This window comes from Mastigoproctus giganteus, chromosome 6 (genome assembly GCF_048544385.1).
Source record: "Mastigoproctus giganteus isolate SK-2022 chromosome 6, ASM4854438v1, whole genome shotgun sequence".
NCBI classification, from domain to species: domain Eukaryota; kingdom Metazoa; phylum Arthropoda; class Arachnida; order Uropygi; family Thelyphonidae; genus Mastigoproctus; species Mastigoproctus giganteus.
In genome coordinates this window covers 163,773,965-163,790,407 of record NC_143580.1, presented here as the reverse complement: position 1 = coordinate 163,790,407, position 16,443 = coordinate 163,773,965, and the positions used below count along the sequence as shown (strand labels likewise).

Here is a 16,443-nt window from a genome sequence, read left to right as displayed (position 1 = left end):
TGTAATTTGCAAAATTTAAGCCTTTCTTCATAAGAGCAACCCTTTGTTCCATTCACTATCTTGTTGCCCTTCTCTGTACTCGTTCCAACAGCTCTACATCCTTCTTAAAATGAGGCCTCCAGACCTGTATACAGTACTCAAGGTGTGGCTTGACCACTGCCTTATACAAGGGGATAATTGCATGCTTATCCCGGCTAGAAAAATTACTGTATATCATTGACAAGACACCATGAGCTACTCTTGCAGACCGTCTGCACTGCTCAGAGAACTTCATATCTGCCTGCACAACCACCCCCCAAGTCCCTTTCATTCTCTACCACTGTCAGTGTAGTACCACAGAGTTGATACGTTGCTCTGGGGTTACTGCTTCCCATATGCAGTACTTTACATTTGTCAATGTTAAACTTCAGTTGCCACCTATCAGCCCATCTACTCAACTTTTCTAGATCCTGTTGCAGCAGCGTACTGTCAGTGTCATTAACAACCCTGCTGACCTTTGTATTGTCTGCAAACTTGGACATTAAGCAGATATACCATCATCAATATCATTAATGAATACAGAAAACAACAATGGACCCAACACTGAACCCTGGGGGATTCCACTAATAACATTAGTCCACGAAGAGCAGTGTCCATTGATTACCACTCTCTGTCTTCTCCCACTCAGGATCCCTTTATCCATAGCAGCAATTTGCTTCCAATGCCACACTGCTCCAATTTGTGCAGCAGTCTTCCATGTGCAACAGTATCAAAAGCCTTTCTAATATCGAAATATATGATATCAAAATTATTCTTTGTATCCAGTTCCTTTGTGACTACATCATAGTATCCAATGAAATTGGTCAGACAAGACTTCCTTAACAAACCCATGATGTGTCCGAACTATATCTGCAACGTCATCTGCAAATTAAACATCATGCCCTCTATCCCTTCATCAACGTCATGTATGAAAATCACAAACAACAATGGTCCTAATCCTGATCCTTGGGAAACCCACTTCTTACATCAACCCAATCTGAGGAATAACCATTTATCAAAACCCTCTGCCTCCTGCCCTAAGGCCATCCTGCTATCCATCTAAGGATTTTCCCTGTGATTCCAACCTGTTCCAGCTTTTAAAGTAACTGCTCAGATGGGATTGAGTCAAATGTTTTGCTGAAAAAATCCAAATAAACAATGTCGAAATTATTCCCTAAGTCCAGCTCTTGAGTGACCCTGTCAAAATAGCTAACCAGATTAGTTAAACATGATTTTCCCTTTACAAAACCATGCTGAGTATCCTTCAGAATTCCACCCTTGATCACTGTCTCCATGATTTTCCCTACTACTGAAGTTAAACTAACTGGCCAGTAATTTCCCACTTCACTCTTAGAACCACCCTTATGTATTGGAGATACATTGGCACTTTTCCAATCCAATGGAATCACTCTCGAGTCCAGTGATGCTCTCATAATTAGCCTCAATGGTTCAATGCACTCACTTGCGCCTCCCTAGAGATTTTAGGGTAAATGCTATCAACCCCAGGAGCCTTAATGGCCTGTAGGCTCAAAGGTTTTTTCATTAAAAAAAAAACGTGTGAAATTTCAATATCATTAATTCCATTTTTTTCAAATTTTTTTCAGAGTTTTTCTTCTGTAAATATCGATGCAAGGTAACTGTTCAGTTCATCTGCAACTTCAGCTGGAATATCTAATACTATCCCACATCCATTACATAAGAGTCCGATCTGGTTTGTCCTTCTCTTTGCATTTACATATGTGAAGAATTCCTTATTCCCCCTCTTTGCCAGCCTAACCTTTTCAGTGGCATTATTACTATACTCTTTAACGAACTTCCATATAGCAAATTTTTCTATTTAGCGAAATTTTTAAATTTCCCCTAGGAAAGAGAATTTACATTAAACGAAATGATTTTGAGAGACCAGAGCATGCATTGTTTGCACCTTTGGAATTTTAGGAAATAGAGCTCATGCTGTAGAAAGCATGAATTAAGAGCTAAAAGAATTAAAAATTAATCACTTTAGCCTTTAAGAGGTTAAACATTCCACTATTTAGTGGTGCCCGTAAAACCTATACAACTACCTCTACTGTACCAAGAAGTTGCACTGGTCAACTGCTATCTGTGTGTCCACAGCCATTGGCAAAAATAAAGGCATATTCCTGACTTGGACATAGGCTCTGGTCCACCTGTTTTCTACTGTAAGCATCCTATTAGGGAATTAGAAGAGAGCGATTTTCCTTTATCCCAGAAATCCATCTGTTGTTTCGAAGAAATGAGTCATCAACACTTTCACTAAATTTCACCCGTCTCTGTTTACATGGTAGCTACAAGTGGTCCCTAAATCAGTTTTGTTTTAGTTGCTGTGCAAGTAACCCTACAATGTCTAAAAGGAAAAAGTGGAAGTGCTTAATAGTATAGATCGGGGCATTAAAAAAAAAAGAAACCGCTTTAAAATTTGGTATCCCTGCCAGTAGTACGTCAACCATTCTGGAAAACCGTGTTTCGATTCTCAAACTGTTCGAGATAATGGGACCCGGTCAGAAGCGTGCGAAATTATGCCTCTATGAAGATGTAGATGAAATCGTTTTTAAGTGGGTGAAGTTGATTCAAGGCTAAAACATGCTGATATCAGGGCCATTAACAAAAGAAAAGGCTGAGAACAAAGTTTGCCATCTGCACAGAATTAGGTCTTGCTGCTTCAACAGCGAATACTATTTTAAGGGACAGTGTGCATATAAAAGAACATGTTAAAGGATCAATGCATTTAAAATCAACTGTGGTCACAAAACAGCATTCAGGTGCTACATCGAAGATGAAAAATCAGATTCAGAAGCAAGTACCCCGGAGTCCAATGGCCATTCAAGCAAAATCAAGAAGTATTTATGAAGATATTAATGATAAGTATGACGAACCCCAAGCCAAGTTCGTGGCAAGCAATGGGTGGATAGGTTCAAGCATCGGGTGGTTTAATAGGTTCAAGCATCATGCTGGTTTCCAAAACAATAAAGTATGCAGTGAAGTCGCCAGTACCGATTCTGCAGCTGCAGAGAAATTTTGTAATGTGTTGGGAAAAAACCCCTTCTAAATCTCCACAGCCCTCAACTTCCGCCACGGCATGCTTATCAGCTGGAGAGAATTCTGGCAACAATGCTCAAAAGGTAAAACTTGCTGACATTATGCTTGTCTCCTCTTTCTTTTTGTAATTTTATAATTTTGAAATTTTTGTAATTTTGTACACTTTTGTAATTTTTCCTGCGCATGAGATAAAATTGAATAAATTATTCTATTTACATGTTCATTGAACATTTCTTTTTTGCTTCAATCAAATTCAATCAAATCTGTGAGTGCTGCATAAGCATTTAGGGAAATTCCGACTTATGTAGAGTTCCACGGATTGCAACCCTTACAAAGTCGGGGAGTGGCTGTATACTGTGCGCATCCTGTAAGTAGCATTTCTTAATATGTATGTATTAATAAATTAATTGTTTTAAAATGTTAGAAAATTTATTCATTCGCACTTATTCCTGATTTATTTCCCATCTTTTACTATATTTCTGAGTGTTGAATTACAGTATTTTTCATTGTTGAAAAGGTCATATTTCTTTATATCAAAATTTCTGTTTAATGAATTTTTTCAAGCAAATGATCAATTTCGTTATACAGAGGTCCGACTGTAGTTAGCTCATATTACTTTTTCTATTGTTTATTTTATTTTTTTTGGTGTGTATCCTACATGTATGCACGCACGCACACAAAAAGAGAGAGAGACAATGAAATTGGGTTATCAATGAATCGCGGTAGATCTAAATGTAAACAGGGTAAGTAGCCATAAGAGTTAAACCAGAAATTAGTTAAACCCCGAGAAATAAGGATTAAGTGGTCCCTACCCTGAATGTTTCACTGTGAAGCCAACAACACTCTTATACTCTTGATAATTAGACATTTAGTATTAGGAAATACTAATTACCAAATAAAAATAATATATATATAAAATATTTTGTATAATATTGAAGATAATAATATAGAAGGTAATTCAAGCAGACAATATCAAGCTGGATTTAAAGAAATGCAAGGGATATAAATATAAATAAAAAAAAAATATATATATATATATAGAATTTTATGTATAAAATGTTAGTAGAATGCATGAAGGAGATTTTATTGAATTAAATCTAATGAATATACGGTATACACTGGGAGCGATATATGGTATGAAAAAGAGAAAGAAATGGACCGGAAATTAAAATAAAGATAAGAATTGAAAAAGCAACCAAGATGAAATAACATTGCGGTGTCTTTCACAATTTCAGTGTCATCATCAGAGGTCATCCACTGAAATTATGAAAAAGACAGCAATGTTCTTGCTTCTGTTTCCGACATGCTCTGTATGCTATGGTGCACGTGTGTGGTTGCCACGTGTTACGAAGGCAAATTTAGATTTTGAATTTTGCAGTAAGATTATAAGGTAATGTGCCAATAAATGTGGTTATGATACATGGTGCATACAGATCATGGATGACCTGACCTTACCATGGACAAATTGAAAAAACTGGATAGACTAAAGTAAGGAATATCGGTATAGACAGGAAGAAAGGGACTTACAGTTACTTTGTAAATCTGACCAAAAGACCAAGATGGCAGGGTGCCGGTATATTTATGTGTGGGTACGCTAGCAGCTCCTAGCGTTAGGTGTGAAAAAAAAAAAAAAAAAAAAAAATTTTGTTATGGTGTCTGTATAGATTGACATGAAATGAGTGGTGATAATGACTGTATAGATTGAAATGAAATGGGTGGTGATGATGAGCTAGGTTAAATATATGATGTCCAAACTGCCCAGGATAGTTAAGAAATATAATTGCTGATAAAGTAGCAGTAAAAAGCAGCTAAACTTTGTTAAGGCGAAAAACAGATTGGGTAAAGTTAGAAAGTAGTGTCTCGATATTGTGTTCGGTAGATTAATGGCTCACAGGACATAAGAAGTAGTGGCTAGTAAAGCAGAAAGATGAATGAAGTAGAGATAAGTAGTTGGGCTCGGATATCTTCTTTATCTTCTTTTTAGTACAGGCACATGTCCCCCCCCTATATTAATTAGCTTCTCAATTCCATTATTCTTGATTATATATATATATTTGAATAGCGTTGAAAATAGTTGGAAAAGGAATCTTTCATAATAAAATAAAATAGTACAGCATACATCAGAGGCAGCAAAAAGCATATTCCTCTACATGATGCTTGAAATATAACCGTATAAATAAGAATAAGAGTTAAAATAAAATAATGCCAGCAGTATGGTAAGACAAGAGCGAAAATAATCAAAATTAAACCTAAATCAAACCCGGGGGGGGGGGTAAGAAGAAGGGCATCAAGAGTAAAAATATTGCAGTAGGAACTCTCTAAAATAATTGAGAAAATCTAAATGAAAGAATAATTCTTCATCGAATTTTGAAAGCCAATTAAATAGAAATTTTAGCGGTACCCCCTCTGATGGGTACCAGGTCCAAATTTATGTGAAATATCACCAACAGAGGTGTTAACCACTACAATAAAATAAAACAAAATAAACCAAAAATAGACTGACCATTATGCCCCATATCGACAGAGGGCCACAAGGCCAATAATGATCAGGGAATTGCTGCATTTCGATTGCTGGACAAATCGCCGCAAAGGAGAAGCAATCGAAAGATCAGCCTGCCATCCGATCCTCAGATCAAACCGCCAATGCAGAAGATTTGAACAGCGGTGGTCCTGATGCAGCGAAAATTTAAAAAATAGAACAGCTATGAGCACTCCGGTGCAAAGCCACACTACTGACAAAGTAATCTTAACCAGATTATATAGACAAATAATGAACTATGGATGGCAAGCACAGGCGCAGCATTAGCAATTTGCCTACTACTGTCATGTGATATAATTATACATATATTTGAATAACGTTTAAAATAGTTGGAAACAGATCTTTCATAATAAAATAAAATAGTACAGCATACATCAGAGGCAGCAAAAAGCATATTCCTCTTTTTTACTATTTTATTTTATTCATCAGAGGGGGTACTGCTAAATTTCTATTTAATTGGCTTTCAAAATTCAATGAATTATTATTCTTTCATTTAGATTTTCTAAATTATTTTAGAGAGTTTCTACTGCAATATTTTTACTCTTGTTACCCTTCTCTCCCCCCGGTTTGATTTAGGTTTAATTTTGATTATTTTCGCTCTTGTCTTACCATACTGCTGGCATTATTTTATTTTTACTCTTATTCTTATTTATACGGTTATATTTCAAGCATCATGTAGAGGAATATGCTTTTTGCTGCCTCTGATGTATGCTGTACTATTTTATTTTATTATGAAAGATTCCGTTTCCAACTATTTTAAATGCTATTCAAATATATGTATAATTATATCACATGACAGTAGTAGGCAAATTTCTAACGCTGCGCCTGTGCTGCCATCCATAGTTCATTATTTGTCTATATAATCTGGTTAAGATTACTTTGTCAGTAGTGTGGCTTTGCACCCGAGTGCTCATAGCTGTTCTATTTTTTTAATTTTCGCTGCATCAGGACCACCGCTGTTCAAATCTTCTGCATTGGTGGTTTGATCTGAGGATCGGATGGCGGGCTGATCTTTCGATCGCTTCTCCTTTGTGGCAATTTGTCCAGCGATCGAAATGCAGCAATTCTCTGACCATTATTGGCCTTGTGGTCCTCTGTTGAGATGGGGCATAATGGTCAGTCTATTTTTGATTTATTTTGTTTTATTTTATTGTTGATGATATTTCACATAAATTTGGACCTGGTACCCACAGAGGGGGTACCACTAAATTTCTATTTAATTGGCTTTTAAAATTCAATGAATTATTATTCTTTCATTTAGATTTTCTAAATTCTTTTAGAGAGTTTCTACTGCAATATTTTTACTCTTGTTACCCTTCTCCCCCCCCCCCCACTCCCTGGTTTGATTTAGGTTTAATTTTGATTATTTTCACTCTTGTCTTACCATACTGCTGGCATTATTTTATTTTAACTCTTATTCTTATTTATATATATATATATATATATATAACTTATCGTTGTCTACACACAATCTAGATGACTTCAATTGGGGCCAACCACCCAGACTGAAGGCAAAAAACGACAAGGAGTTTTCTGTTTTTGTAATGATCAATATCTGCTAAGATATATAAAAATTCAGAGATTAAGTAATTTGAATCTAAACCAATTAAATTAAATCTAAATACAAAAGAAAATATAGAAATCTAAAACATTTAAGACCGACCGAGAACAGCTAGGGGATTTCATAGATTTATTTAAAATTTGGGACACCAATCCTATAAACATTGGTAAAATCCATAATACACTCTTCAGCATTAAACTTAGTGCACTCAAAGCCTGGTACCCATCAGAGCCAATAATTATGTCTTTGGATCTTGTCACCTTATGCACATTATACTAGACATTGTTAAATTCAGAATTAATATTTTGAATATTAACAAGCAACCAGAAAACTCTGCCCTTGTCTTATATTTTCAAAATAAAATGATGGATAATTTGGATATGCATAGAACTATTAATTTACGTAACGACTTGCTACCTATTAATAACTTACATATTAATATCAGATTTAGATATGCTAAACCATTTGGTCTTAAAGCATGTAACTATAAAATAATAGCTACAAACCTTGACAATATTAACACTGGACAGCATATATGTGTTTGCCATAAGCCTTCATTTCTTAGATACGTAGATCCTAACCATAACCACATTATAACCGGCGATTTAGATATAATCCCATATCCTGAGCTTAGAGATATTTTATCACAAGGTTTCAAGTTTCGACCTAATCTACCTATTAATAAATCAACTTTTAAAAAAAGTTGTATAATAAATCTGTTATATCTAGATTTATTAAAATACTGCATAAGATCTGCATACAAATATAACATACCGATTGAGGCATACCACATGTGGCTGTTCACAATGCTAAATATCATATTTAAATATCAAAACAAATATAATCAACTGAAATTCAAAAGATAATCTAAATAATAAATAAGCAGCTCAAAGAAATACACAAACATTTTGTAATTACTCCGGTTGACAAGGCTGCTTGCAATTATGCAATTATATGTAAGTCATATTATATAGAAATTATTAAAAATGAACTGCAGTCCAGTAGCACATACAAATACGTAGCATCTTCCCCTAATGCAGCGGTTTTCAACTGGGGTACCGCAACTACATTCCAGGGGTGCCATGTAATTTGGGTTTAAGTTACTTAAACTTATTATTTTTTAATTTATGTTTATTTCATTATAAAAAGGTGTACAGTATCTTTTTAATTTTGTGGTGATCTACAACTGATGTTTACTAACTACCTCTATAAAAAGAATAAAATTATATACTGTATATATATAATTTGTATTATAAAATGTAATTTTTATAATTATATTATTGTAATAAATATCATATAACATATATATTTTTAATATTATATATATATATATATATTAGGCGAAGAATTAATTTGTAAATATTATTTCTATATTTTAATATAGATCAGCACCGATTAATGCCATCTAAGTGACAGATTATGCATTATATCGGTCTGTGTTGATATGTTCTAGATATGATAGAAAAATAAAAAATTTATCGGATTGGCAATGAGGTAGCGAGTTAAGTGAGATTAGGTACAGTCTGCGGAAAACTTGTGCGTCAAAAACGCCCAAGTAACGTGCAAAGTCCCAACGCCAGCACAGTAGCAAAAACCTAGAAGTAAAGTGAGAGTATATATATATATATATATATATATATATATATATATATATACACACACAGAGAGAGAGAGAGAGAATAGGATCTAACTGGCAGAAAATTGAGTAGGGATGTCGCAAAACGGCACCCCTAAATAAATTATTTAGGGGTGCCGTTATTAAAATAGGGTTGAAAACCACTGCCCTAATGTAATAATCAAAAAACTAATAGCATTGCATAAAAAAATTAAAGTTAAAGTACAATAATCTAAAATATCCGTTTATATATGGTATACCTAAATTTCATAAATCACCTATTGCATTTAGATTCATAACATCATGTAGAGATAGTTATGCTAAAATTCCAGGTAAAACGTTAAAAAAGCTACTTAAAACTATATTAAATAATGTGAATAAAACTATTATAATAAATAACAACTTACCAATTATAAATGCAATAAAAAATAACAATATTCGGCAAATACAAACATTTGACTTAAACCGTTTATTCACTAGCATCAATCTCGACAATTTAAAATATGTTCTCCAAAAACTATATTTGGAACATAAAAATGCTATAAAGTTTAATTTAACCTACTGGGATACTCTAATAAATATATGTATTTTTAAGAATTACGTATATGACGGAACTTCGTTATACTTACAAGTGAATGGCACCCCTATGGGAAGTCCAGCATCCTGCATAATTGCAAACCTTTATCTATATTCTATAGAAAGAACATTTCAAGATAACCTACTTATGTTCAGATAGGTAGATGATCTATGTGTGTTTAATTGTCCACATTTCGTTCAGGATTACAGCAAATTATATCCAGAAGAACTTGTATTGGAAAAAACTAACAGTTCTTATACTATAGCAAATTACCTGGATCTTCGTATAGAAATATTCCATAATAATATAGATGTAAACGTATTTAATAAAAGAAATGCATTTAATTTCAATGTAGTCAGCCTTACAAATTGGAGATCTAATATATCAAAATCAGTGCATGCTAATATCATTTTATCCCAATGCCTGAGGATTGCTTCTATTTGCAATAAAAAGACAACCTGTGCAGCAAACATAATAGCATTGTACAATAAGTTTATAAATAATAATAATTTCCCTATCGCTTACCTGAAATACCACTTCAGGAAGGTGATAAATATAATTAATTTCAAAAATTTATTTTCTGAACCCATTGCTTCAATATAATTACCATAATTACAGATTTAGAGCCACGTATATTATGTATATAAGATACGCTTTGCTTTCTTGGTGTCGTATGGCTTAGAAAACTTGTACCCACCGGCCTGCAAATTATAGTGTATCATTTATTTTATTTTGTTATTTTATCTTATCTTATACACCGTATATACTTAAGTTCACATAAGGTGACATGCAAATTTAGCGCAGGGTCCTACTATAGGAAAGGATTTGCGATCCTGGGCATACCCGAGCTACAACTTATATCTTGTATTGTCTTTAAGCTGTCCTACACTCTTTGTTCTTATTTCTCCAAAATTATTAGGGTAATCCGAGGATGTAGGAGAAACTATTTCTTATTTGTACTACTATATTTTCACCTTTATGGAGTTCAGGTTCTATCATTCCTACTCTATTAGTTTTTATTCTTCTTACTATCTATCTGCATGTTTCTCTTTGCGTTAACTTTAATTAATTAATAATTTATTTTTACCATATCCATCACATAGGGGTCACCACATATATACTCATCACTAGAGGGATTATTATTTCATAACAACTAGTTGTTACATTATGTCCTGGATACGGTGGATATGCCTTAGACTTTACATTTATTCTTATTTTAATTATTAAATTACGTTCTTTGTCGGGTCAACGATGTTCAATATATGCTTACTTTTATATCTTTCTTTTGATTCTAAAAATTAACTACTTTTAATTTAGATTCAAATTACTTAATCTCTGAATTTTTATATATCTTAGCAGATATTGATCATTACCGAAACAGAGAACTCCTTGTCATTTTTTTCCTTTAGTCTGGGTGGTTGGCCCCAGTTGAAGTCATCTAGATTGTGGGTAGACAACGATAAGTTTTATGTATACAGTAAACCCCCATGAATAGCGGGGGTTACATTCCTGAGAAATGCTGCGAATACCGAAAACACGAATACTGAATTATGGCTCCCATAGTAATAAAGGGGTTCCATTCCACAGTATGAAATATATAAGAAAAACTAGTCTAAAATTTTGTCTATGTATGTATTATATGTACCTTCATAATATGACTATGTACATAGACAGTACATAGTGAAATGCAAGCATAAGGCATCGAAATGAAAATAAGAAACAATTTAATATTAAATGTAATATTTATTAGAAATTTCAAACAAATCTTTCAATCCAGCACCTTTGCTATAGCTAAAAAACTTATCCCACCAGTTCTATCACCAGTTTCGCTAAAGTGTTGATAAAGATGTTTTGCCTTTTCATGAATGATGAGTGAACTTAAGGGAATTTTATTTTGAGTTCGGTCTTCTACCCACAGATTTAAAGCTTTTCCATTTTTTCTAATTTAACATCCCGAGTTACAGAGCAAATTTTTGAAGCAATTAGCACGTTTTCACGGACACTACAGTGGATTTTTTCTTCCAATTTCTTGATTGATCGTACCATTGACGCATTGATTTTATTATGTTTTGCCATTGACGAGACACTTTCACCATTAGAAATTTTGTCTAATAACTGAATTTTACTCGCTAATGTCATCACCTTCTTTGATCTTTTCACAATTCCCTTGTTATTTGTAGCCATATTTTTGTAGGGGCTAAAGAAAAGAATTTGTGGAAAAGAATTTGTCCACAATAAAGTCACTTTCTTCCTTTAACACACTCGAAAAAGTCTGTTTACTTTTTCGAGTGTGTTATTATAAAAGGCACATGATTCTTGCATCATGTGCCTTTGCTAATGCAGTTCAACTTGCAGCTGTTGTAAGCTTTGGTACTTTTCATCACTTTGTAACTGTCCCATGCCATCTTATTCTTTCTATTAAACTGACCAACTGGGTATTTATTAATCTCACCATTCTCCTTATGTTATATTTTCTTCATGGTATATATATGCATTTATGAATTTTGTAACTATTGATTTAAATAACATATAACACACTGCAAAATCGTAGATTTTTCACTTTTGTAAGCATATCAATTTATAAATTGATAAATTTATAAGCATATAAATTAAAAGCAAATGACGAAACCTTTCATGACAAGCGCATAGCAGATACTGATTAGCGAGAAACATCCACGCTCGCGATTTTGTCACCCCTCTCCCCCACCCACTGAGCGCTGATTTGACCAGGAAAGATGATTTTAGCCATGCCCATGTTTTTTTATGGCGGAAAATGTTCACGGCGATTTAAAATTCACATTTTTTTAGGTTTCATTTTATATTAAATCAGTGACTGCGAATACACGAATACAGATACCGGGTACCTCCCCTGGACCCAGGGGAAGCTCTCATAATTATGGCTAAGGGGTTTGCTTACTTCCTTTGCGCCTCCTTTAATATAACTGGATAGATTCCACCACTCCAGGTGCCTTTCTTATGTTTATCTTCAATTTCTCCTCCAATTTTTACTCTCAGTTATTACAAGATTATCTAGCTTACTGCCAGAGTTTAATACACCTCTGGCATTCCCCTCCCTGAATAACTCCTCATATGTGAATGTAGATGCAAAATATTCATTTTGTTGAGGGGAGGACTCAGGGGAGGTATCCATGGACTGGAGATGTGCAAATGTGACCCCAATCCACAAAGGAGGATCAAAGGGAAACACAGGTAATTATAGACCTGTTAGTTTAACTTCTGTTCCAGGGATATTAATGGAGGAACTGGTTAAAGAAGTATTGCAGGATCATCTAGACAAGACAGGCATGCATGGACACAGCATGGGATTGTTAAGGGGAAGTCATATCTGACCAATTTGATTGGATACTATGATGTAGTCACAAAGGAACTGGATGCAAAGAATAACTTTGATAACATATATTTGGATCTTAGAAAGGCCTTTGATACTGTTGCACAAATTGGAGCAGTGTCACATTGGAGGCAAATTGCTGCTATGGATAAAGGGATGGTTGGGTGGGAGAAGACAGAGAGGGGTAATCAATGGACACTGCTCTTTGTGGACTAATGTTACTAGTGGAGTCCCTCACGGTTCAGTGTTGGGTCCATTGTTGTTGTCTGTATTTATTAATGATATTGATGATGGTATATCAGGCTTAATGTCCAAGTTTGCAGACGATACAAAGGACGATACAGACGATACACTAATCACAGTACGCTGCTACAACAGGATCTAGAAAAGTTGAGTAGATGGGCTGAGAAATGGCAAATGAAGTTTAACATTGACAAATATCAAGTACTACATATGGCAAGCAGTAACCCCAGAGTAACGTATCAACTCTGTGGTACTACACTGACAGTTATAGAGAATGAAAAGGACCTGCGGGTAACTGTGCAGACAGATATGAAGTTTTCTGAGCAGTGCAGACGGTCTGCAAGAGTAGCTCATGGTGTCTTGTCAATGATATACAGGAATTTTTCTAGCAAGGATAAGGATGTGACACCTTGAGTACTGTATATAGGTCTGGAGGCCTCATTTTAACAAGGATGTAGAGCTGTTGGAATGAGCACAGAGAAGGGCAACAAAGATTAGCGAATGGAACAAAGGGTTGCTGTTATGTAGAAAGGCTTAAGTTTTGCAAATTACAGTGTCTGGAGTCAGGCACCCGCATAAATTCAAATTGAGGAAAGACGGTTGTAGGATAGATTTGCGGGAATTTGCCTTTAGCCAGCAGGTGGTTGATTGGTGGAACCAACTGCCATCTTTCGTTGTGGAAGTTGATAGCATAAATAGATTCAAGGCAGAACTTGACAAACATCTGGAGCAAGTGGATGGGTGAAATAAGGTTGTTTTTTTATTTTTTTTATTTGGCTGATGCTATATAAGTTTGCTTTCCTGCATCATGTGCCTTTGCTAATGCAGTTGAACTTGCAGCTGCTGTAAGCTTCGGTACTTTTCATCACTTTGTAACTGTCCCATGCCATCTTACTCTTTCTATTAAACTGACCAACTGGGTATCAATCTCACCATTCTAATTATGTTATATTTTCTTAATGGTATATATATGCATTTATGGCTTTTGTAACTATTGATTTAAATTTATTCCATAATTCTAATATATTAATCATTCTCTGCCATTTGCACACAGTCCCCTTTCCTGAAAATTACACCCCATGCCTTCACCTTTAACAACTGCAATCTCTTACTTCATCTTCCAGTTAATGACCATCTGATCACTTACCACTAATGGTTCCTGTACTATGAGTCCTACAAAAATGATCATGTCTAGAATATTCTTACCCATAGTAATTTCTCTACTATGATGATTCAAATCATGATCATCTAGTTTATTTAAAAATTTTGATGAAAAATTTGCTTCCAATGTTCTTCAAATATTAATTAACTCTTAAAATAAAACACTTTATGTTTCATACAAGCACATGTATATAATTAGGTATTTTAAAATTATTTTTTTTTATATTCCAATTCTGTATTTTTATACAATATGGGTCCCAAAAAGTATTTCCCCTTATTTTCCCCAAAGTGCTAAATCTGCTAGCAGTTATCAAAATTAAAATGACAAATTACATGACAGAAGACTTGTGATTTTGTGACCTACCTCGTGCCCAGACTAATACACTTCCATTTGAGTCACCAGTTAATAACTCTCCTTGTTCTGTAAATGCCATACAAAGAACATACTTTGGCTTTTCAAATTTCTAGCATAAAATAGAAAGGAAAGAACTTATCACTATCAAAAATAGAACAGGGTTTTAAGTAAAATCTGTACATTATTTCACTGAAATAAAATAATATAATTATTCAAATCAAATATGATCTTTATTTAACAGACCAGCTCAGAATTTTAACTATTGTGATCATTACACAACTGCATTATTATAATAATTAGTAAAAAATAAATTAAAATAAAATTCACAATATTATTAATCATGAAGAGCATCAGAGCCAGGAGGAGGAACTTCCCCAGATACACAAGAATAGAAAATGTGCAAGAACATTTTATGCTGCTATCGAAGAAGTGATTGGTAGGTCGGAAAATGGCTAGCTTGGGGGGATACACAGAGTAACAGTTTAACTAGAAACACAGGCAGAGGTGAAAGCGATTCTTGCATAGCTACTATTGGTAGATGGAGCAGCCTGGAGAGCAAGGTGTCCAGGATTTCAGGTCCTTCTGTGAGTCATCATGGAAAAAATGAAGGTTGTATTCATTTGTTCAAGAGTAAGAATGTGTGCACATATACTTGCATGTACACTAATCCTAGGAGCACTGTAAATAAATTTGAAGTACTGATTAAGTCATTGAATGCAGACAATTGTTAGAATAGCAGAGCTGTGCCACTCAGATATAAGTGATGCTGAATTTGAATATGGGGAGCACAATGTATACAGGAAGGACAGACAGAGCAAGAAAATGGAGGGGTTATGCTTTTAGTTAAGAAGAATATTAAATCTAAGGCAGGGCATCTAATTTACTGGGTGATAAGTGCAATGTTGTCAGTTCGGTGTGATATAAACACAGGAAAATCAAAATTGTAGTAGTGTGTTATATGACTAATGACTGTGATGAGCATACCAAACAGTTATACAGGGAAATAGACACTGCCACCAAATGAGAATGGCACATAATGGGGGATTTTAACTTTCCAGATGTTGACTGCAATTTGTGGGAGGGTCATTCACACACTAGCAAGACTTTTGTGCATTTCTTGGATGACTGTTTTTTACAGCAGGATGTTAGAGAGGCAACAAGAGGAGGCAATATTCTTGATCTGGTTATCAGCAGTGATTCTTCATTTATTAAGAATCTGCAGGTAAAAGACCCACTGTGTGGCAGCGATCACAGTGTATTAATGCAGAATTTAATTAAAGACATAACTAGGGGTAACTACAGAGGTCTCAGACAGTTTTTAAATTCTATGCAGTGGAATCAACTGATGATGTTACCAACAGCAAATTCTCAATGGGAAGCATTGAGAGAAGTAATTTTTAGAAGCTACTAAGCTTTTCATATACCAACGAATAAACACTGCGTTCAAGGCTTAGCCCAAAATGGATGTCAGATGAACTACTGAGACATGTGGCAGAGAAGAAAAGTGCATGGGATGCATATAAATTATCAGGTGATACATAAGTCTATGGTATATCTATAAACTAGTCTGTAACCAAGTCACAAAAGAGGTTAGGCAAGCTACAGTAGATTATGAGAAGTCTCTGGCAAAGAATGCAAAGAAAAGCAGCAAAGACTTCTATACTTATATTAACAGTAGAAGGAAGGGGTTGAATCACATTGGGCCACTTGATGTCTACTGGTTAACTATTGATGACCCTGCTTGGGCTGTGGACAAATTGAATAGATATTTTGCATCTACATTCATACATGAGGAATTCTTTAGGGAAGGAAAAATCAGTTCATCAAACTCTAACGAGGAGCTAAATGACTTGTGAAGTACTGGCTGAAAGAAAAGTGGAGGAGAAATTGTTGAGGATGGACATAAAAAAGCCACCTTGAATAAACAGAATCGATCAAATTATATTAAGGGAGGAAGCAAAGAAGGTA

General features: G+C 34.6%; 1 protein-coding gene across 5 annotated transcripts in view; it reads right to left on the bottom strand.

The window, feature by feature from the left end:
• Positions 1–16,443, bottom strand: part of LOC150084715 (echinoderm microtubule-associated protein-like 2) — a 364,524-nt gene that overhangs the window by 117,160 nt on the left and 230,921 nt on the right. For all 5 annotated transcript variants that reach the window (XM_090376571.1, XM_090376573.1, XM_090376572.1 and 2 more), the window contains one exon: positions 14,485–14,584. In XM_090376571.1, coding sequence (XP_090232697.1) covers positions 14,485–14,584 — 100 coding nt within the window. The remainder of the gene's footprint in view (positions 1–14,484; positions 14,585–16,443) is intronic.